The following is a 22477-nucleotide window of genomic DNA, read 5'->3' as shown; positions in this document are numbered from 1 at the left end:
TGAAACATTTTCAAAATACCTCCCTTCAAAGCTGATTATTCAGCATTGAGTTGACTCAGGTGAGAGTGTTCATCAGATTGCATGGCATGATTAGTTCCTGTATTTACTCATCCATTACTCAACAAGATAAATGTAGTCATAATGTAAAGAATAGTATACAGAATTAGAGGTAACTAGAATGTCAATCTCTTCAAGTGAGTTGGTGACCTTTAACAAGTTTGTGTAATCAGTCCTTTCCTCCTTTTCTCATCTGCAGAATATCTAACTGTAAAACTTAGCCTGCCTCACAAGGATTACTAATTAATGTGGTAAAATTTAATTAACATTAAAAATAATGTAAAAATAAAATAAAATAAAATAAAATTCATAGACACACACACACACACACACACACACACACACACACACACACACAAACAAAAGCCACTTGCTGAAAGCTGTTTAAACTCGTTATTTGTATCTGTCTCAGCATGAGATATCAGTGGTTGGTGGACAGTTGGACTGGACGGTCTTAGGTGTCTTCTCCAACCTTGGTAATTCTATGATTTTATGATGTTCCACAGTCACTTCAGCCAGCAGGTTAGCATTGTATGACCAGCATTCAAATAACAGAAATGCGTCTGTGTGCACAGTACAAATGTGTTTGAACCACAAGGGTTTAGATCCAAATGCAAATTTCCTGTTTTCATATAAACAGGAGGTAATTCAAGATGGTTTTTAATTAGAACCCTGCACATTTCTAATTGTTTGCACAGAATATTATTTTCACCTAGGCTATTAATTAGCATTGTGTGGTATAAAATGAATAGTACATTTTAGTAAAATAAAGTTAGCCAAGATGATTAGATACAACCTCAGTATTTATGTATTATGCAAATTATCTTTCAAAAGAAACTTTTGAAATTGCTAGAAAGTCATTTAAACAAAGTTTCTAATTTCTACTGTAAAAATTTCATTGTGCACATTCATTCTTTCTAAAATGAGATGAATGTGCTGTTTGCAGTATATATGCAGTATTATCAGATTAGCATGGCTCAGTTATATTGCAATGTATGACTCATTTGTGAAGAATGACAAATGTCTTCTGTAAATATGACAGATATCACCATAATACTGTATTTGTGTTTTTAAAAGAGAACACTCACTGAGCAGTGCATTCAGACTGACATGGAAAGTGCTTCTGCTCCTTTCTCTGATCATTGCATTTCAGTTTTTACAGGTACCATTGCTCCCTACATAGTAGAGCTCACTCAGCAGTTTTTACCCTCCTACAAATTATAATTGTTGTTTTATACTTCATTGTAAGTATTATAAGTTATATACAAAAGTGCATAACAAAGTTAATGCATGAAAAGTGGAAATGTTATTTTTCCTACTGCTTTATTATTTCTTTAAAGCTGTGAGGAATTAATAGGGTTTAACTTCATGAAAAAGGTACTCTTTTTACAGTGGAGAATCTGGCATATTTTGCTTATTTTCTTTGTGAACTTAAGAGCTGTGCTGTGCAATTTACGTTGTGCTCTTCCCAAGTGATCAAATAGTCTTAATAGCTATGACCAAAGCTGTATTATAAACATATTTTTCATTCCTTCACAAAAATTCTATAAATCTAGAGCTGTTAAAAAAGCCATACTGTTATGACCTAACCTTCTGGATATCCCACAGTGAGAGGCATTCAAAGTTTCCCGCATCTTTCCTTGTAGAAGCTGGGAGAACATTTCATCTGTTGCACAAATCCAGGCTCTAACATTTAGGATTTACACAAGTTTTAGTGTCTAAATGTACCAAATGTTAAAGACTACAAAATCAACTACATTCTTCTAACTCTAGTTGATTAAATTTAGGCACCTAGGCATCAAGTGGGATGAAGCAATCTCTTTTTTTACAAAGTTAAAAATCATAGGTCAGTTTTCCCACATTAGACTTGAAAGAAGTCCACCATAGTCCATCAAATATGATGCAGATATTATTTAGGAGCTTCAGAGAATGCACATTTTACCAAAACAAGACTTAATTTAGAGAAATAACTCTGCAAGTCATTCAGTATGTTAGCAATTGTCTGAAAATATATGAGGGGGGATTTCTTTTCTTGAAGACTATCATGTGAAAATTGGTAATTCAGAAAAACTTAGAAAAAAATATCTCAAGGGAGTTGCCATTCAAGCCCACCTTCTTTTAACATAAATACACAGTAATTACACTTAAATAACAAAAGACAAAAACAAACACATCCAAACATAAAATCCTTTGACCAGAAAATGACATTGCACTCTGAGTTTTCTCCTGGGTGGGACCAGATAAAGAACAAATTAAGTATGGCAAATATTAGTCACATTACTTATTATGCCTGCAGCAACAAATTCAGACATACGGTGATAATGATGGTAAAAGACACCAAATAGAAATGATACTATGCTTGTTAGTCAGAATCAAATTGGTTAACACTAAAAATCAAACGCCTTTCCTGGTTTTGTACTGACAGGGGATATTAGATAGAAACTGCAGCAGTACTGCTCACCATGTTAGCAATGGCTGCTAAAAGTGAACAATTTGAGCAAAATCATGCCAAAGCATAAGGTTATTCCCATGACAACAAGAGATTATCAGGTTAACTTTTTTTTTTTTTAACCTCTGTAGATGAAATACTGTTCTCAGTTTCCCCCAAGAAAAGCAGGATCTACTTGAATAGGGAGTAATGGGAGATGTAGCCGCCCCACTTCTGCAAAATACATGATGTTTGCTACATACAACAGAATTACTTATCTCTTTGTAGAGATATATCTTCTGAAGATAAATCCACATGAAGGGAAGGAACTACAATCAGTCAAAACCTTTGCTAACACCCCTTTAGCTTCCATAAGTAATGGGTGTTGTCTCTTAGCAATGTATGAAAGGTAACTATTTCCACTTTCTTGTTACTATTACAAATAAGCATTCTATGAAATGAACTTTTTTTCATAAATTATTGCCTTTTATTATACAGTATTCTTTATTTTATATCATATTATTCGAAGTGTGAGTGTGTGTCTTTTTTCTTTTGCAAAAATACCATTCTTCTTAATCAGCTCTAAAATGTTTTTACATTGTTTAATGATGAAAACTTAAGAAAACAAAGTGTGGCAGGTGAGGTGTTTGCAATAGGGTGACACAAGATGTATTTTGACCTCTGATACGCTCAGGACCTTATCTTGATTATATAATGAATGAAACTAATAGATTTGTTTGAATACTTTTTCACACGAGAAACAAAAAAACAACACAATTGTGTCAATCACAGATAATTACAAATCTATGCTGGCTTAATTTTCTCCCAGATTTACAAAAACTATTAGAGCAGGCCTAGGAGACAGCTTCTTACTTTGGAGTCATTTGTTTTCAGTTGTTTCTAAAACAACTGAACAAAACAAGTCTAAAACAAGTCTTTTTAGAATGAAATATCTTTACAATTTCTGTATGTGGAATCAAGATGCATATTGCATTATAGGCTTCAAATTGTAAGTTTACCAGGTGTTAAAGAAGCTTCTTCATTTCAGAAGCTTTGTCATTTTCTTTTACCATCTCAAGGGTAGATACAGCTGTAGTTGTCTGAAAGATATTATAACCAGAATTTTCTGAAAGGTGAGAGAAAAGAGAAGCTTTGTGCAGTGGGAGCAAAAATTGCACCTGTTTTGAACTGATGCTTCCACAAATTAAAAAGAAGAGGAAAAAAAAAGGCGAAAATGGTTGATGATGATTTCATGCTGTGACACACTGAAATTAAATATGTAACTGATAAAACAAAGTTCTTTGATCGTGTACACTTTGCACAGCCTGGCTTTCCTTTGGACATCATAGAATTATAGAATAGTTTTGGTTGAAAAGGACCTTAAATATCATATAGGTGTCTAGCTTGGCATTGGATACCCCTGTAGATGGGCCATTCACTTCTTCTCTGGGCAATCTACTCCAGTGCCTCACCACACAAACAATAGGGAACTTCTTCCTGACATCTAGCCTGAATCTACTCTTTTACTTTAAAACCGTTACCCCTACTCCCTGGTAGAGGGGCCCTTTCCACTTTTCTAAAAGCAACTTTCATTTTAAGTACTGGAAGGACACTGTAAGGTCTCTCTAGAGCTTTCCCTTTTGGTTATCTTTGTGGCCTCCTCTGGACCTTCAACAGCCCTGCATTTTTCTTGTGCTGGGGCCCCAGGCCTGTACATGGTACTCCAAATGAAACCTTACAAGGACAGAGCAGAGGGGGACAGTCACCTCCCTCTCCCTGCTGGCCAGGGTGCTGTTCCCCTTCTAGGCAGAACTGTGTTTACTCACTGATGGCTCTTGTCTAACTGTCTTTAAGTACTCTTGTTTCACTCTTCCAGTTAGGCTTTTACTAGACTTTCCATATACAAGTTTTGAGACTTATTTAATGACTTCTGAGATTCTGTTACCTAAGTCTGTGCCTGTGCCGGAAAGTGGGTTACAGCTGTGGATTCATGGACATGTTAATTGGTTGACAATATGCTTTTGACATGGTTGTTCTTAGCATCTCTTGTTCTTTACCTAATCAAGTCCTGCAAAGGGTGAAACAGGGCCTCCACAATGCATATCAATGTTCTGGGGAGGCAACACAGTACAGCTCTAGAGAAGCATGGCACCATTCAGAAGCATTTAAGAAGACAGTCTTATTTAGGTGTTAGGCAGGAGGAACTTGATACACATCTTGGCTTGCCACTTCTGAGACTGTGCTTTTGTCTGCAAAGAATATAGTGTGGACTGGGCATGTGCAAATAAGCAGATGCCAAAGTTTATTCCATGTTGCTGTGAAAAACCTGAGGAGAAACTGTGAGCAGTTCGTTCTCTTACAAACATTTGATTTGCTTCTTGGAAAGAGTTGTTTGTCAGTCAGTATTTCTGAGGCTTTGACCTTCTTTTCATCCAGTAAACCAGTGGGAAAGATGTGAGAAATACATGTGGTTGAATTGGAGAAATTTAATTCTGTATTTTCTTTCCATTAAATGGTTCAGTAGAAAGTGAAAGCTGAAGTGGCAGTGACCATAAAAGACAGCTGGAAGAGCAGCCTGACTGCAACTCGTAGAAGAAGGAAAGGTAATTATGTGGTCCAGAAAATGTTTAGGAACAGAGAACTTTGATGTTTCACATCAGAGCAACAATAAATAGAGACAACGAACTTGCCTTTTCCCTAGTATTGGTATTTTCCACCCCATCTTCCCACACACTTAGAATGGTTTTTGTGGTGGGAGACTTCATTATGTAATCTATAGATGTTCTACATTCTTTAAAATGTAAACTTGAGATTATTTTATATTATTGTTCATTTTCATAAGGCGAAAAAATTAGTCTGTTCTTTAATGTTTTTTTGGATGATGGCACCCCCCCATTGAAGAGGCCTACAAGTTCTGTGTTGCCTGCTAATGCACACTCAGCTGTGTCTTACTCCTCATTAAAACCCAGCATTGTTATGTCTTAATAATTCTGGATTTGGCTCACAATGCCTGTGCTATAAACATTTAGAAATGTGGATGGTGTATTGAAACACTGAGATTCTCAGGAGGGTCAGGGCTACTGGCGCCTCCCTAATGAACTCACATGCTGTTAAATATTTTTTTTTCCCTGAACCAAAGAAGAAAACAAAGCAGTTAAACTGCTAGACCAATTTTCCAGCAGCATTAATCCATTTCAAACCACTCCTAGCCATAGTAAATCACAGGTTTGTGAGAAAATGAACTGCCTAAAGGTTCACCTCAGGCTATTTAGCCTACAAACGGTTACAAATAGTTGCGGACTATTGGCAGCAATGGGTGGTTGGGAATTACTGTTCAATTTAATAGTAATTACTTATTTTGCTCTGTCCTCTGTCTGCACTAGTTGAGGGTCTACATCATGGTTAGCTCCAGAAGAGAATATTTTACCAAGGTGCTGGAAACTGTCACTGAAGGTGTTGAAAGGGTATTTAAGCAATCTGTCTTACTTCCTGGCGGAAAGTGAGTGAAACCTTCTGTTTGGCTGGGAAAGCTCAGGAAGGGAAGAACTCTCAAAACAAGTTTGCTCAGGCATGGTCATTTTACTTTGTAGAAATTCATCCACATGTTAAAAGATCCAGAGTTTTCCGTTTAACTGTGCCTCAATTGTAATACAAAATAGAGGAGCTGGAACCTTACCCATGAAATATGGTATATTAATAAGAGCAATATGGCAATTAATGAATCTGTAGAGCAGCAAATATGGTATTCTGGCTGCTAATATGATTTGAAAGACAACTGTCAATATGCTGTGATTACACCACATTTATAAATGGATGGGGACATGCACCCATTCATAAATGTTCTTTTCACAGTCTAATTTAGTGTAACACCAAACTTGGTAAATTCAGGTTTACATTTCCAGGTAAATACAAAATTTCACCTGTAATCATTATGGGAACTGTTAATAAGCTCCAAAGAGGTAATATGTAAACAGTTATAGTTGTTTTCATCCAGTTTAATTGGCTAAAATGTTCTAGTGTCAATTCAACTGACAGTATTAACGTTTATGCATGCAATTCTCAAGTTGTATTCATTATACACATTTTACTTGAAAAATTCGGAGATGGAAATTCAAGATCACATGAACTGGGTAAAAATTATGTAATCATTCCCTCCATAGAAAACTGATAAAATGTGGGCCTATTAAATTTAATATAAGGTATGATGCACAGAGAAGTAACTTCTGTCCCTAAACAAGTAAAAACCATGACTTCATTGCCTTGGCTTAGGCCAAAAAAGGTAATGTTTAAGGATACAGCAAAATTCAGAAGTATTCAAGTGAGTGTCAGGAGCGTGCAGAGTACTGGTACTCTGGTTTAATCTCTACCAGATATTATCACAAGGCTTAATGTGTGGAGAGGTAACTCTGGAAAAACTACAGCCAGGACAGATGTCAGCCTTCCCCAGTATATGCTGTACTTTCCCTTGTCCCTGTCAGAGAGGGGATGCTGAGCTGGAAATACTGCAAGTTTAATAATTCCCTTAGTTCCTACAGTGCATCAGCACTCAAAGTGAATCCACCTTAAATTTCCCAGGCAGCCTGAAGCTAAAGAGCATGAGGCCCAAATCTTGATGACATACTGCCCTTATATTTCAGCAACCAGTTCTTATTATATAGGACTACAAAGATTTTTAAATACTATTGCTTTTCACACTAATATGCATTCCATCTCTAAATAATTGGGTAATAAGAATGATTCTTTTACATACTAGGGAACTTAATTCAAGTAGTTTTTTAAAGGTGTAGGGGAAAGGAGTACAATAGAAATCAAATGTGTATAAAAGTAGCTTATTTTCATGCCTCTGAGATAATCCAGTTTTTCATAGAAATGAAGAAACTGTTTGCCCAGTCTTATTTTTGTTAATCAGTTGCATTTGTGTACTTTAATTCTGATTTCTAAAGAAATGAACAATTATATGAGTTTTTCTGAAAAGGAAGAAGTTATTTTACCAAACAATGTTGTGATGTAGGCTATTACTTCTACTGTTGGTAAGAACAAATCACATTAACTTAAGGTTACTTAAGAAAAGAAAGAAAAGAAAAAAATCAAATCTTGAAAAATATTGAGCTTGAAATCTATTTCGGATTAATATCTCTTATTTGGAGATGCCCTGTCACTTCTTGCAAAAAAGTTACCCCAGCTTACTGTCATGTTTAGCAATGATTTGTATTAAGTACTTCTTTTTCTTCTTGCAATATGGGAAGAGAGACATGTTGAACACCATGATGTGAAGAACTCTATAAACATTATTCCTACTTCGATAACCTTTTAACTATCAAAGCTGGCTTTTCAAAACTTAAAAAAAGTCTGTGGCTTAAAAAGGTCACAATTGTTCACATTCAAATTGCATGTATGCAAAAAAAAAAAAAAAAGCCTTATTTAATTTTTAAAACACTCTAACATTACTAAAATAATTTTTAATTACATACACATAAGTACAAAATTAATGTGCCACTTATTGCAATTCTAATGACAAATATTTCAGATCTTTGTGCTGCATTTTGTCCTGGGTGAGCCTACTTATTCCAATTTCTTGATTTCCGTCTCTCTTCTTAAAATGTGTAATGCTTTAATTTACTATAAAGAACTTATTCATTACTTCAAAAACATTTTTTTCTAAATAAATTTTTCTCCACAACATAACAAACTGGGGTCATATTATTTCTGGGTTTATTTGCTATTTCTTTCTATGTATTTCAAGTAGCCAAATGCAGGTGGTGTGGCCCCAGGCATGCTGGATATGCAAATCCAACCTGTGATCACATAGTACAGTAGAAGTAATACAAGACAGTTACTGCACTAGTGCAACTGAACACAGTAGATTTTCTGTCCACTCTCAGCCTGAACTTATTTTCTGCCACTTGCATTCTTTTGATATAGATCCTGCAGAAGACTTCTTATATTCCTTTCTGCTCCACATTGTATCATGCAAAGAAGATGTCTTGCCAAAGCTTTCTCATTCAGCAGAGAAACTGTGTAATTATTATGTAATAGTATTTTCCTTTTCTGACAGGTAGTACTGAGCAATCATAGCCAACCAAGCTACCTTAAAGCCTTCTAATTTATTAGAACTTATCAGCAAAGGATCTGAGATCATCTTTCTTCTGAATTTCATGTAATTTCTTCTCTATTCTCTAACTGCAACTATTTCATTTTTTCCTCTCATTTTTAAGCTCCACATTTAGCTGCCCCATGATTCTGTCTCTTTTTCCTCATTTACTTTTCAGCTCATGTAACAGACTCAACATCATGGTATGTGTCTAATCTCAGGAAATGGACTTGAGTAGATTAGTTTATTCATTCATCTATATTCTTATCTAAACAGACTTACTCGTGAGAATAAAAAAAATTAGAGGCTGCAGTCTGGTGTGGAAATGCATCCGTATTACTGAAAATAGTGAAAAGAGGGGGGAAGAATAACCTACCATGTAGTCTGGATTTCAGCAATTCAAGAGATTTTAAGTTATAATGAAGATTTGAAGGAGCTAGTTTTACTTTTTCTCATTTATCTAAGTTTGACTTCTTCAAAACCATGGTGTTTTAATTTTCAGCAATAACTCCTCTCTCATGAGAATGTGTGTAATAGCACTTCAGAGTGATTGCGAACTGACAGAATTATTTACAGCAAGAATAATCCTGTGAATTCAGTGGTCTGACATCCACAGCTTCAGATAGGTGGGCTAGTCCCAGTCATGAAGCCTGAACTGAGATTTAGTATATCCCAAACTTAGGGTGTTGCTTTTGTCCCAGTTTGGAAATGGATAGGGAGCTGAGAAACTCTTGGCCTTGTCTCTTAGTAACAGCCCCAGCACCTAAGCAGGTGGAACAAACCCAACCCAGTGAGGGAAGTGACCTTGGCCAGGAAGAAGATTAATCAGCTCTTGCAGGAGTTCATAGAAGTGGTGACACAGCCTCAGTTTTATCCTGAAGTCATTCCTTACCTCTTGTTTGTGGAAAACATTTGCTAACAACAAAAGTGTCCAAACAACTTTACTATTTGTAAGGCCAAAAATGAGCCCCTACTGCAATTCTGTGCCACTTCACGCATCCAGAATCTGTCCAAATCCTTTTCATATTTTCTGAGCAGTTTAGTAATGGTATATTTTTCATCCCATTTATGTACTTTTAGCAATCACTGGACTATGAAATAAGAAGGTTGATCTGAAAGTAATGCCTCCAGTATGATTATGTTGGCCCACATCAGAAATGGATGATGGTGGTATGGCAGTGAAGATCAGACCTTTCCACCAATATTGCGTTACATGTTGTTTCTGTGTGACAGGTGGTAGCAGAGGCAGTCTGACACAATGGCATCTGACATGGAAGTGTGTATGAAGCAAACGTGTCACTGAATTCGCCCTTGCAGAAAAAGTGGTATCCACTGACATTTATTGATGCTTGCTGAATATTGTTGATGGAGACCAAGCAGTGGATGTGAGCATTGTGAGGTGGTGGGTGGTGCATCTCAGCAGTGGTGGCAGCAGTCATCTTCACTGGTGCAGATTTTTACAAGCTCGGCATGCAGGCTCTTGTTAATCAAAAATGAAAATGCATAGTTAATGGTGGTGCCTATGTTGAAAAAATAGCATTTTGTAGCTGAGAATATGTTCTATCAAGCAGTCATATTGTGCTCTTTGTGTATGTTATCATTTCCATGGAAATAAATATGAGGCATCACCTTCAGAACAACTTATGTAAAATTGCTGTAGAAGTAAAAAGCTTAGATAGAGTTGCTGTGAAAGAGAAAATCTCCTAGGGTGGCTGTTCTTTACACAGTTCTGTGGACTGCAGGGATTTTAGGGAAATCCAGATAAGCCTATGAATTTGTATATAGTTATCTGAATCTTACTTGCAAAATCTTCACAGCTCATCCATTATCATAATGGATCTTGGGGGATGTTAGTGGACACTGTGGAACATTAGCTACTTTCCCAGTTTCATAATACTAAAGCTAATAACTATTGTTAGATATTGTAAGACACCATCTGGCAGCCTGAAATGTGATGTTTATGCGAATACATCTGAAACATACAATATGTCTGAGAAACTAAATCAAATCTAACCAGGAGTTTACAAAGATCAGCTTAAATTCAGGCCTGAGTGGGGTAATGAATTTTGAAGTGATTTCTTAAATCTGTGTTTGTTTAAATATACTGATGGCTGTGAAGAAGACAGTGGGAGATTTGGTGAAAAGAAGCCCATGATTTAATATTTTTCCTTGAAGAATAAAAAGCTTTTTTTTTTTCTTAGAGGGAGCTGATGTAAGTGCAATTGTAAAATTAAATTTGAAATACTGGATGCTGTTTCACTCTTTGCAATCTTTCAGTAGTATGTGCTCCCACCTGGGAAGGCTAATATAGGCATCTGTTTGCTCTTTTTAGATGTACTGATATATGAAGAGGTTGTGTGGGAGAAGGCTTTTGTTTATTTGTTTGTTTGTATTCATTTCAGTATGAAGGAGTCAAAAGTGATTTTAAAAATAGTGAGTTCCAGATGTGTTATTCATTTATATAACTGTTGCAGTGTTTCATTTTCTTTGAAGCCCTAAGGTTTTTATTTACCTGATTCTTTGCAGCTTTTAAACGTTTGCTATAAGTTTCACTTTTTTTTTTAACAGAAAAAGACAGAAGTAGCTTTTTTTTACATAAGAGAGAAAGATATAGGTTTTTTTAAAAAAAGAAACTGTAAGAATTGTAAGAGAGGAAGAGAGGAGATGAGAAATGAATAGTTCTCAGTGATTTTTTTCCAGCTTTGCATGATGGTGCTTTTATTCCCATTTGATCATAGACAAAAACAAAAAAAAAAACCAAAGTAGATTATGAAGCATTATGGACCATTTTTACCTATTAAATATGAGGCTATCCTTAAGCCTATTAAGAGCTTTGAGTGCAGTAATTAAAAAATGAATCTTTTTTGTAGTGCCTGAAGCAACCACTCCTGTAGTGAGTGGGATCTCTATACTGACTTTAATCAGAGCTGGATCAGACCCATGAGCCACACCAATTATGTTCCTGCTGGCAGCTAAACTGACGTGTCTGTCTGCATAAACGACTCAGAAACAATGCCTCATCCATGAAAATAACTAAGAACTATGTATCTCAATCTTAAGTCTAATGATGTTCCTTCATTGGATTTGTGTAGGGACAGAGCATCAGCCCTTACAAATAAGGCAGTAAACAAGGCCTCCTGTATACTTGGGTCCAATACTAACAAATAGCATCATGGATGAGGTAGTTGTTTAAGCCATAGAGATGGTAATAAAAAAGGCATGGTGAATGCCCTGGAATAGATTGTTGGGTCTATTCTTATAACATCTGTTTTTCCTTGAACTTTGGCTACTTGAAATTCTTCTGATTTTGACATTTTATCAACACTCATCTGAGCATTTCTAGTGCCAAACATAGACATAGCACAAGGGGATCAGAGATCCCATGTCAGATGATGAGGATTATCACAGAGGATTTAATTAAATGTAAATACATATTTATTACTTTCTGGTTACTTTTTTTTGTGTTTATTTTTTCCAGAGGTGCGGAGAAATCTCATTTGATAGTCCTGACCAGAATGCCAAATGTGTTCGCATGCTAGGTAAGAGTCTTTTCCCCTTTTAATAATAAGAATTCTGTGGAAGCAATTTTAATTGGAGATTTCTTCTCAAAGATATGGGACAAGGGCTGTGGTGATTCACAGTGGCGTTCATACAGCTCATCCATAGGTGATCCTCACTAATTTACTCTTTACTACTTTAAGTATATATATTCCAGGAGTGCCCAACTATGAAGCTTAAAATCCAGCTGTACCAACACTGTAATTGTAACCTTTGATGTACTGAAGTCCAGAACTTGTATTAAAAAGCTAAAAATCTCTGCAATAGAGCCAGATCTTTGAAATCACTCAGGGGAAAACGTGAACTTTTGTAGACTGCATAGCTTTAATATAAAGGATCAGTTATGTGCTTTGAAAAAGAGAATTAATTTCACAAATATCTTTCAAAAGCCCAGGCTTTCAGCTGCATCAGTCAACAAAATTCCCACCATTGTGATTTTGCAGATTTGCACTGGTGTAGCACTTTGCCTATCATTTGAAGAAAAAAAAAAGATAATACCGAGCATACGTGTCTATTCTTTGGAAACAATACAGGAATGTTCTGCTATGCTTCATTAATTTCCATGTCCAATTTTACTGTATTTGCTTGTTTCATCTATGATGCTATCAAGTAGTATCACAGCAAAAAACAAGTGTCTAAAAATCTAACATTTTTTACCAAGAAAAAAATTGGAACATTTGCAAGATAAGGCTTTAAATTCTGAAGACCTCTCACCTGCCAGGGCTGAGATAAATATATGTGATAAATTAAAGCATCACATCTAAGAACACAGTGACTTGAAATAGTCACACTTGTAAAAACTGCAACTGGCAATATCTAGGAATGTAATTCCCATCTGGGTGCATGGCTGTGTTCTGTAATAACAGATTATGTGGTTTGTTGTTTATATTCATTAAATCCTATTGTCACAATAGACTGTAATTGCTGCAGAGGAAATCTGTCATACTTATAGTGCACAGATCCCAACAGAGGAACTGACACAATGGACCAAAATGATCTGTTACAACAATGATCTGTGGTTAGAGGTTCTTAATGGCACAAGCTGACAGAAAAGATACTTTTGTGATCCCTTATCATGCCAGTTATAATATACAGCTTAAATGCCATGGAGTACAGAATACTTTCTTTCTAAGGAGGTTATATCCATGCAAATGTTATTAACCATTACATGGAAAAAAATGAAGAAATAGGAGAAATTAAGAACCTGTATTACCTAAAGATGAAAGTCTTCTGTGTGAAGTTTCTTGTCATTTGTTCTGGTGTTTATATAACAACACATTTTGTAGTTTGGCATCATCCATAGTGCAAATGATTCTTTAGCAGCAAACAGAACATCTTATTTTGAGTGACTGTATTCATGTCTCTGTAGTCTAGTATGTGTGCATGCAAGAAAGAGTGAATTATTACAATTAATTATTGCATCCTATACAGAAACTGCTAGGAATGTAACAATGACTCTAAGAGGTCTTGTGAAAAGTGTGACCAGTCCAGGGACTTTTCCTGAGGTGATATCTCTTGTATTTAAAGTATCTCTCCTGTTATTAGTACGCATCAGTGTCTCTACAAAGGCAAGGAACTTAGTATCCCATATAATATATCTTCCCAAGATATCTCAAATCATGTACAGTGCTGAGGTTATTCTAAGTACAAGGGTATACTCTGCAACCGGCTTTGTAAGAGGTATGGGAAACAGAACTTTCATTACATTATTCTGAGGGAAGCTGATAGAGACTACCTTCACTGTCTTGATTAATCCAAGAAATGCATGTGGTTCTGGTAGCATCAAAGAGCCATAAAACCAGTCCATACTTTCAACTGTACGGTATCGAGCAGTATTCTAGAATGATAATTTTGTCAGAAAAAGTCTGTATCTGGATTATGCTACTGGCTCTGGGTTTCCTTTAAATTTAAAGGTTTTTGGAACAATACTAGGGTTGCTATTATGATTCCAAATTCCTTGAGATTTTGGATTGATGTGGACTATGAGGATGAGATTCTCTTAAAGTGTGAGGAAGAGACGTTTGCAGTGAAAATCTTATTCTATTACTATCTTCCCCACTGCAAAACAGGATATATTAGATAAATGCCTAAATGCTTGCAGTGGCTACAGTGAAAGTAGGTAACTTTACAATGGGCTGAATTGATATTGCTTCACCTGAGATTAAGATCTATTGAATTCTTATCACTTTGTCTCCTCTTTTAACTCTGGAATGACACTTCTAATTTATGTGTGAAAAATTACTTGAACAAATAAATTCTATGGTTACTTTAATGTGCTTAATGAGGATATAGTAGATAATGACTACTGTTCTGCCCAGGATATGCTTATTATCAGTGTAATTTCTCGTACTCCAGTTTTTACAGAATACAATATATTCCATCCTACATTTTATATACTGCATTTGTTTATTTACATTTTGTATGTTGCACTAGTTAAACCAGGACATCTTCTATAACTGCTGCAGAAGTTGACCATTGGCCCACCTTAACCTTTTGAAGACCAGTATTTGAGTCCTAAATCTAGCACAGATTTCATGAGTTTCTTGCTTGTAACATTGGCTTAGTATTTAAGTGTCCCTGTATTTTCATTGTCCTTTTTTTTTTTTTTTTTAAAGTGCATCTTTCAGTGGTGGAAGGGTGATCAGGCACTGGAATAGGCTCCCCAGGGCAGGGGTCACAGCATCAAACCTGGCAGAGTTCGAGAAGCATTTGAACAATGCTCTCAAACATAGGGTTTGAAGTTTTAGGTAGTCCTGTGTGAAAATGGAAGGTGGACTCTGTGATTCTAATGGATTCCTTCCAACTTGGGGTATTCTGTGATACTGTGAAATTCATGAGTACAGTTGATCCAGTTCATAAAAATACTGGACTGTCAGTACAACTGCACTGTCTGAAATTTTCCTTGAAGCTCCAAGACTATCTGGAGGCACTGGTAGCTCATCAGCATTTCTAATGCAAAGTACAAAATCTACACTATTCTGCCTAAATTGGAGCTGTTATCAAAGTTAGTGAGGGCACTCAACTGTTACAATATTGATAGATAATGATGAACTGGATGTGAAAAATATTTGGCATTATATTGCATTCCAGAAATTAGAACCCTGGCCTCTCTGTGCCCTTTACTTACAATGATCCTGATGATTAAAAAAAAAAAAAAAAAAAGGTAGCAAAAAAAGTGAGATCTATTTAGCAGGATAGCAGAGTATTCTCCATGTGGTTATTATCTATAAATACAAAATAAGAAAGGAGGGGGCATACTCTTTAGCAGGATCTCTTATGATAGGTCAAGGGGAAACGGTTTCAAACTAGAAGGTGAGAGATTTAGACCTGGTAGAAGGAAGAAGTTCTTTACAATAAGGGTGTTGAGGCACAGAGATGTGCCCAGAGATGTGGTGGATGCCCCGCTGCTAGAGACATTCAAGGACAGGTTGGATGGGGGCCTGAGCAACCTGATGGGACTGTAGGGTCCCTGTACATTGCAGGGAAGTTGGACTGGATGACCTTTAAAGGTCCCTTCCAACTCAAACAATTCTATACTGATTCCATGATTCTCTGGTGGGCAGAAAGAGAACTGTTCCTCATCCTGGAGGGTCCAGTGGTATTTTCAGTAGCACAACCTGTGGTTAATTTTTCCATTATGTAGACGAACATTCTGGGCTCAGACATGATCCAATGTTGTATCATGCAGAGATAATTGGGTTAGTTTGCTGTGAAAATTGCTGGTTAGATGCTGAAGCTAATTAACTCTGCTGAGAAAAATTGCATCCTAGCTTGGAAGAATCTAAAGTTAAGACAATTTAACCAGTTCTTGCATCTTAACTAGCTCATCCAATGCTAAACCAGTAATCTCTATGTGGCAGAGCACCCAATTTTATCACTCTCTAGGATTGGTACTAGAGACAACTGCAAGTTTTGAAATATTTAGGATGGTGAAACTTAGGTTGCAGTGCCTGTGTGGAACTTACAGTGCCCATAGTAATTTTGTATTTTGCTCTTAGTCTTATTGTACACTATCACTTATTGCTCTAAAGCTGTACTTCTCTTAGTATGGTGTGAGAATTTGGGAAAAGTAGAGTATACCCCAGAAATGATCCTTGGGAAATATTATCTTAAAAGTTAAATTAGACATATGAGAGAGATGTATTACTGTTAAGTTGCCCGGCTTTCTAACCTTGGGATTCATAGTCTGTAGAAGTGGTCAGATACTATATTTTCCTGCAAACCTTAAAGGTTTATTTCTTTATCCATCTATTATGTTAAAGAAGAAAAAATGTTGATCCCATGGTTTAGTAGTCATCTCACTCATGTCTATTTGTTGTTGATACATGGCAGTACCTTGACCTAGTAATTTTTTTACTATTCATAATTTGCATTTTGCATAAATGTCTGTGGACTAGAAGAGAAAATTTAGTGTATAAATAAATATCAGTTTATATCACATAGATATTTGCAGTATAGAAAGTAGATATAGAAAGTGAGCTCATAACTCGTGCATGCATTTTGTCTCATCAATTTTAATTCATTCAGCCTTACTGTTAATAATGGAGAGAAGATGAAAGAGGATAGAAGTATAATGAGTACGTTACTGTAGTGAGCAGACTTACTGTTGGATTTGGTCTTTACTCCTCACTAAAACACAAGGTAGATTTGGAAGAGGTCATGTATCTCACCAGTTAACTCTCCTGTCTGCAGCAATTTTTCTAGGGGAAATGTGAATTGCTCTCCTTAAGGAGCTAGGTATTAAGATGAAAAAATAAGCTTACCAGACCTCTCAATTCATGGCATACACTGAGGAGCTTTCTTTTCATTTTTGTAAATTCCATACAGACAGGAATAACATGTGTGAGTTTTGTTTTTCTTTTGGTTTATCCTTAATCCTTGTTGAAGCTGAAAGTTGAATCCTTGTTTGGAATAAAATTTCCTCATAAACAGCCATGTAAAATTCATCCAAAAAAAAAAAAAAAAGAAGAAGAAGAGGGAGTTGACACTTTTCACTGGCCAGATTACTAAAACATAACTTAGTTCCTTTGGGGCCACAAATATTTTTGTATTCCAACACAGAGAGGTGCCTAACTCACCTCCAATAAATAACAGTTGTGGTATGTGAAGAAATCGGAATTTGGCCATGAGATGAGTTTGACGAATCCAGCATCAGCGGTGGCGGCACTCTGCCCATAGCAGAAAACCACCATGCATTTGAGCAGAGTTGGCAGCTGCAGCTTAAGAGAGAGACATTACTGGAACAACAACGGTGTTGAAAGCCAGGACTGAGGGGTACTGGAAAGGCTCTGGCTGGCTGGCTGGCCTCTGGCTTACGTAACCGCTGAGCTCACCTTCGCTGAAAAAAAAAAATTCAGATCTATTTAAATTTGCTTTAAGAAATGTTATCAGGTAAATAACCATATAATGAGTGAGGAAAAATAAACATTAATGAATATTAGTGTCAATTTTCACTGAAAAGGAAAGACAAAGAGAAACAAGGAATATAATGGAATAGTTCTGCTGTGGTAAAGGTTTGCAGCTTTGAAAGCTCTTCAGCCCTTACTGACATGGTGTGAAATGTGACTGTGTATCTCTTGTACACAAAAAAGTTCTGCTGAAGCTGATAGGTGTGCATGAGCAATGGTGTTCTAAGTAGCCAAATATACCAACTATTTATATCCCAGTCATTCAAAGGCTTGCATATGCCTTGACCTTATGCAGACTACAAATGCTATCTATGCAAATGACTTGAGAATAAGCACATAAATTGTAAAATTTATTGTAAAATTGCAATATGTTATCAGGAAAAGGCCTAAGATCTTCAGCAACTAACAAGAAATCTATACTTGTTGCTATGCTATCTATTGGGATTATTCAGAACTTTATGGTGGAGTAGGGAGGCTTAGGAGCACTGCTCCAAAGGTTTCAATTCCATCAGCAGCTTGCAACACAAGGTATAGCACTGCATATTTTTGCTATCTTTTTAACAAAGATAAATTCAAACCTAAACAGAAAAGCTCATGCTAAGAGCTTTTCACTCATATTTTATACAGTAACTCACAGAGTCTCTCAAGCAACAGTTTATTAGGATGAAAACAGTATGATGTAGGTAAGCTCTCTGGAATAGTAGTTCTTCAGTTGTGTAGACAAAAGGTAGAGATTTACATACATAGCTACAGTATATGGACGCAATTTACAGGTAAGACATTTCGTGGTCTTGCAGTTATGCTTGTAAAAGCATTCAGAAAGGAGTATTTCTGTGCCCTTATGACCATTCAGATGGAGGCTGGGTGCTCCCCCATGCCACTTAAGGCCATCTCTTCCAGTTAAACTACCTATTTCAGAAGTGCAGCATGTGCTGTATCTCACCTGCTTTTTTCAGGAGCACTCAATTTGTCCATCAGAATGGTACAGAGGAGGCCAGAGGCCACATGCACCAGCCCATGCTTTGTCTGGAAGTCCCTAGTTGAAATGCCAGGCTGCCTACGTTTGTAGCTTGGGGACAGAAAGTGGCAAATGGGTGGGCATGAGGCCACAACAGGCTTCTTTGTCAAGGAGTTGACAGTGCACACATGCCACCATTGTGCCACTTCATCAGTGTGTTGTGGTTTCATGCTAAACAAGTAGGAACTCTTTGTTGTCATGAAATTTATTCCCCAAACCACAAAGAATGTAAATATCAAGCCTATCTTCTGTTTTCATGACTACTTGATTAATTTGATTCAGAAACTATTTAAAAATTCAGAGATTAAAAAAGCTGAAAATCCTGATATCCTTGATGTATTTTTAAAAAGTTTTCTGGTACCAATTTATTATTTCAGTACTTTTGATTTAATTATTATGTTAGGTAATTATATAGCCTTGTAGCTGAGTGACATTGACCACCTGTTCATCCTGTTCTGTCAATCAGATAAGGCTGAAACCACTTGTCCTGACAGTATTACAGAAAGACAAGGGTACTGAAGGAGACAAAAACTGGCATTTTGTGTAGGCATAGGAAATACTTTTCTATGTTTAATATTATTTTCCTATCACTTAAATGCTATCTTGAGTTATATACAGTTTTATTCTGTCTGAGCTGGAGAGAAATGGGTGTGACAGGGGACCTGTAGGGAACACAATTATAATGAAGTCATGCATTAGGATTGACATTGATTATATGATGTAAACATATCATTATGGCCATCTGCAGAAGGGACAGCATCTAAAGAACCCATTCATTGAGACCGCAGGATTCAATTGAGATGCTGAAGTTCAAGAGATGATTACAAAGCCTCACTCCCATCCAACTAAAAACACTTGAAATCTCTGATTTGCAAGCTTCTCTTTCTGTCAAAAAGTCTAAAAATCACCAGCTATCACACTGGTAAACGCATAGGTTTGTAAGTTTGGCTCAGTAGCTGCACTTCAAGCACACATTAGCAAATTTAGAGCAGTATAAAGCCAAGCCATACATCCAAAAAAGCATGTGGCAGACAGAGGGATTATATACTGCTTCCTGCTTATGTAACAGTGCAATGAAATGTAAGCTTTGAATTCTGGATTTTAAGTGGCTAAAATGCACAGCACCCATTTTCTATCTAACCTATCAAGCTAAAGGCAGAACAGGCTGGATTAAGCACAATCTGTTCCACTTACTGAACCAATTCAGGGAGGAATGATGAGTATAGCTCCAGGAGGATAGGTAATAGGGCTATGACTTGCATTCTGCCTAGGAAAGTAACACAAGAAATCCTGAGTTTTGTTTCCTAGACCCTCCCTTACATTTTTTTTCTTTTTAACTAAGCATTACTTAGATAAAGTGGAGGGACAGTTGCTTGACTGAGTTACTGAAGATGATCTCATATCATATTTCATGGTATTTGTCACATGAGTTATTGCTGATCCCTGCTGGAAAAAAAGATTTCAAGTGCCTATTCAGTCTGCTGCCTCACAGTTTGATTTTCCTCATGCCTAATCTTGTCCATAAACATGGACTGCATTCACGTACTTTCCCTTTTTTTTTTTTTTTTTTAACAAATTCTTATGATTAGGCTGTGTTCACCCAAAGAACTTGCTGTCCAGAAAAGTTCCATGACTAATATTGCTATAATAATGCTCTCCCACAAAATGGAAAGCGGGGCAAGGAACAATAAAGTTTTTACTGAGACCATACTAGAGAGGAAAACACTCACCCACAGTTTTACAACCAACCATGCCTTTATGATTGCAGAGGTATAATAATATACCCAGATGTAGAATTTCCAGACTTTGATTTAAATTGTCCAAATTCGTATTTTGTGGTTCGAGCTCATCTCTAGCAATTAATCTTCATTTCTTTAATTATTACTTGGTAACCCTGTAATTTCACAGACTCTGCAATTTTCTACAGATTACTGTGTCGCTACCCTTAGTAAGAGTGATTTGTGTCTGAGAAAGCTATGGAGTTCCTGTGCTTGTAAACTGTCGGTTCCTTGCTGTAAGTGTCTGTAAACTTCTCAGCTTAAGAATGTTTTTCTCTGTTCTTCTCTGTCCCATATTGCGAAAAATGTCTCATGGTTTTTTTGGAAGTTAAAATAAATAAATAAGTAAAAGATGTTCTGAAATGTTAGTGAAATCACCATTCTTGCTGAGAACTCAAAGTATATGATTTATATCCTTTTGTTTCTCACCTTTATTATGTTAAAGAAAAGATTAGAAAATCAAGCATCTAATGTTCTTTGACCCTGCTGGCTAGGTAGCCAGCTTTCCTTGATGTATTATACCTCCTTTTCCTGTTTTAGAAAAGTATAATTTCTAATCTACATCTGTTTCTTTCTCATACATGTCACATTTCTCAAAGCATTACGTTGATCTCTTAGGTCATCCCTTGATCATCAAAGTACTTAAGCACGTATTTATTTACTCTCACTGAAGCCAAAATATGCACAGGCTGAAAAATGTTCCTGTGCCAGGATGGGTCACAGTGTCCAGCACTGATTTGATTCAAGTACTTAAAGCTTTGGGCTTATGAAATTGTGGAGCGTGACTCTGGATATTATGAGGACTCCACTTAGCAACAAGAAATGGAATTTCTGAATCTCAAATGCCTATGTCAAGAGGTAACTCCTTTTCTTGTGGCAGCATTCAGAGAGGGATCCTACTGTATTTCCCTTTTAGGGCTTTTCTCTCAGTACACACGAAAAAATACCGGAGATAGTTGGGATGGCTGCAAATCCATTAAAAAAATTAACAAATTCTAGAGTCATCATCTAATCTTCCCTTCTATGGTTAGGAAGAATAAGTAAGAGGTACTTCTCTGTGCTTTCCCTCAGTACCTTAAGACTTGGCTCATTGCAAAGCAAATGTCTAAAACTTGTTCAATGAAACCTGCTGAAAAAGTGCCTGATTATCCCCACTGACTTCTGAGGAAGCTGAATTGTGGATGCATGAAGTTAGGGGAAATTAATCTTACGATTTTTTCGTGCATAGGACGAACAAACTTTGTTTTTTCTAGTGTTCAAAGCTGCAACCTATGAAGTATGAGAGATTATATAAAATCAGGCTAATTAACTTCATCTGTAAGATAATTAATTTTACTTATTAGAGCAGTTTCTTAGTTTTCAGTGTATTCATAGTAAGGTAGGCAGCAAACTAATTATTGACAGGTTTTTTTTTTTTTCCAACCTGGGTGATTCTATGATTCTAAGTCTTAATTTCTCCCTTTCTCCTGTGATATAGCTATAGGATCTCTCCTGACATCTGAATTGTTCTCCATTGTAGTTAAATAAAATAAATTGAAAACATGATAAAAAACTTTACAGATATTGGCCTGATGGTCACACTAAGTTATGTGTAGAGAATTAAAAAGCATCATGAAATGTTTGGATATGGAGACTAAATTCGGTCATTAATACAAAAACTATGGCTTGTTTTGTTTTTTAATTAATGTACTGCCTTAAATACCAATGTTGTTGCGTGGTAACATTTTTAAGGACAGTACTTCATAGTCTCTCACTGTAGGGAGTGCGTCTACTTTAGCATTTTAGATGGTCTTCCAATTTACTGCAGCCTTTGGTTTGCATCACTGAGCAGTTTCTGACTGCACAACTTTGTTTCTTTTCACATGAATCAGAGCATGCCGCATGGTTTAACAGTGCATCTGGTGCATTCTAGCTGCTATTAGACATGTAGTCCCCAGGAGTATATTAGAAATAGTCCAAACTAAATCCTCCAAAGTGTAAGCAGTGCAAACACTGTCCTCAACAACAGCTATTGGACTCCACAGACCTGTTCTTGTTTGTGCTGCTTGTTTCTGTTAACCTTGCCAAAGAACAAAATCAGTTGTGACTTCAACCCATCAGCTGCTTCAATACACTGATTTCCATTCCCACATGGAGCCT

The 22477-nt window shown here is 36.4% G+C and overlaps 1 protein-coding gene across 1 annotated transcript in view; it reads left to right on the top strand.

Annotated features, from left to right (window-relative positions):
• Positions 1-22477, top strand: part of PDE7B (phosphodiesterase 7B) — a 164433-nt gene that overhangs the window by 41498 nt on the left and 100458 nt on the right. Inside the window, exon 3 of the mRNA XM_065733542.1 lies at positions 12055-12115. Coding sequence (XP_065589614.1) covers positions 12055-12115 — 61 coding nt within the window. The remainder of the gene's footprint in view (positions 1-12054; positions 12116-22477) is intronic.

Source organism: Cyrtonyx montezumae, unplaced genomic scaffold (genome assembly GCF_038088225.1).
Source record: "Cyrtonyx montezumae isolate F1298 unplaced genomic scaffold, pur_monq_1.0 scaffold_0, whole genome shotgun sequence".
NCBI lineage: Eukaryota > Metazoa > Chordata > Aves > Galliformes > Odontophoridae > Cyrtonyx > Cyrtonyx montezumae.
The sequence above is the reverse complement of the archived record's forward strand: the minus strand, read 5'-3'. Positions and strand labels throughout refer to the sequence as shown.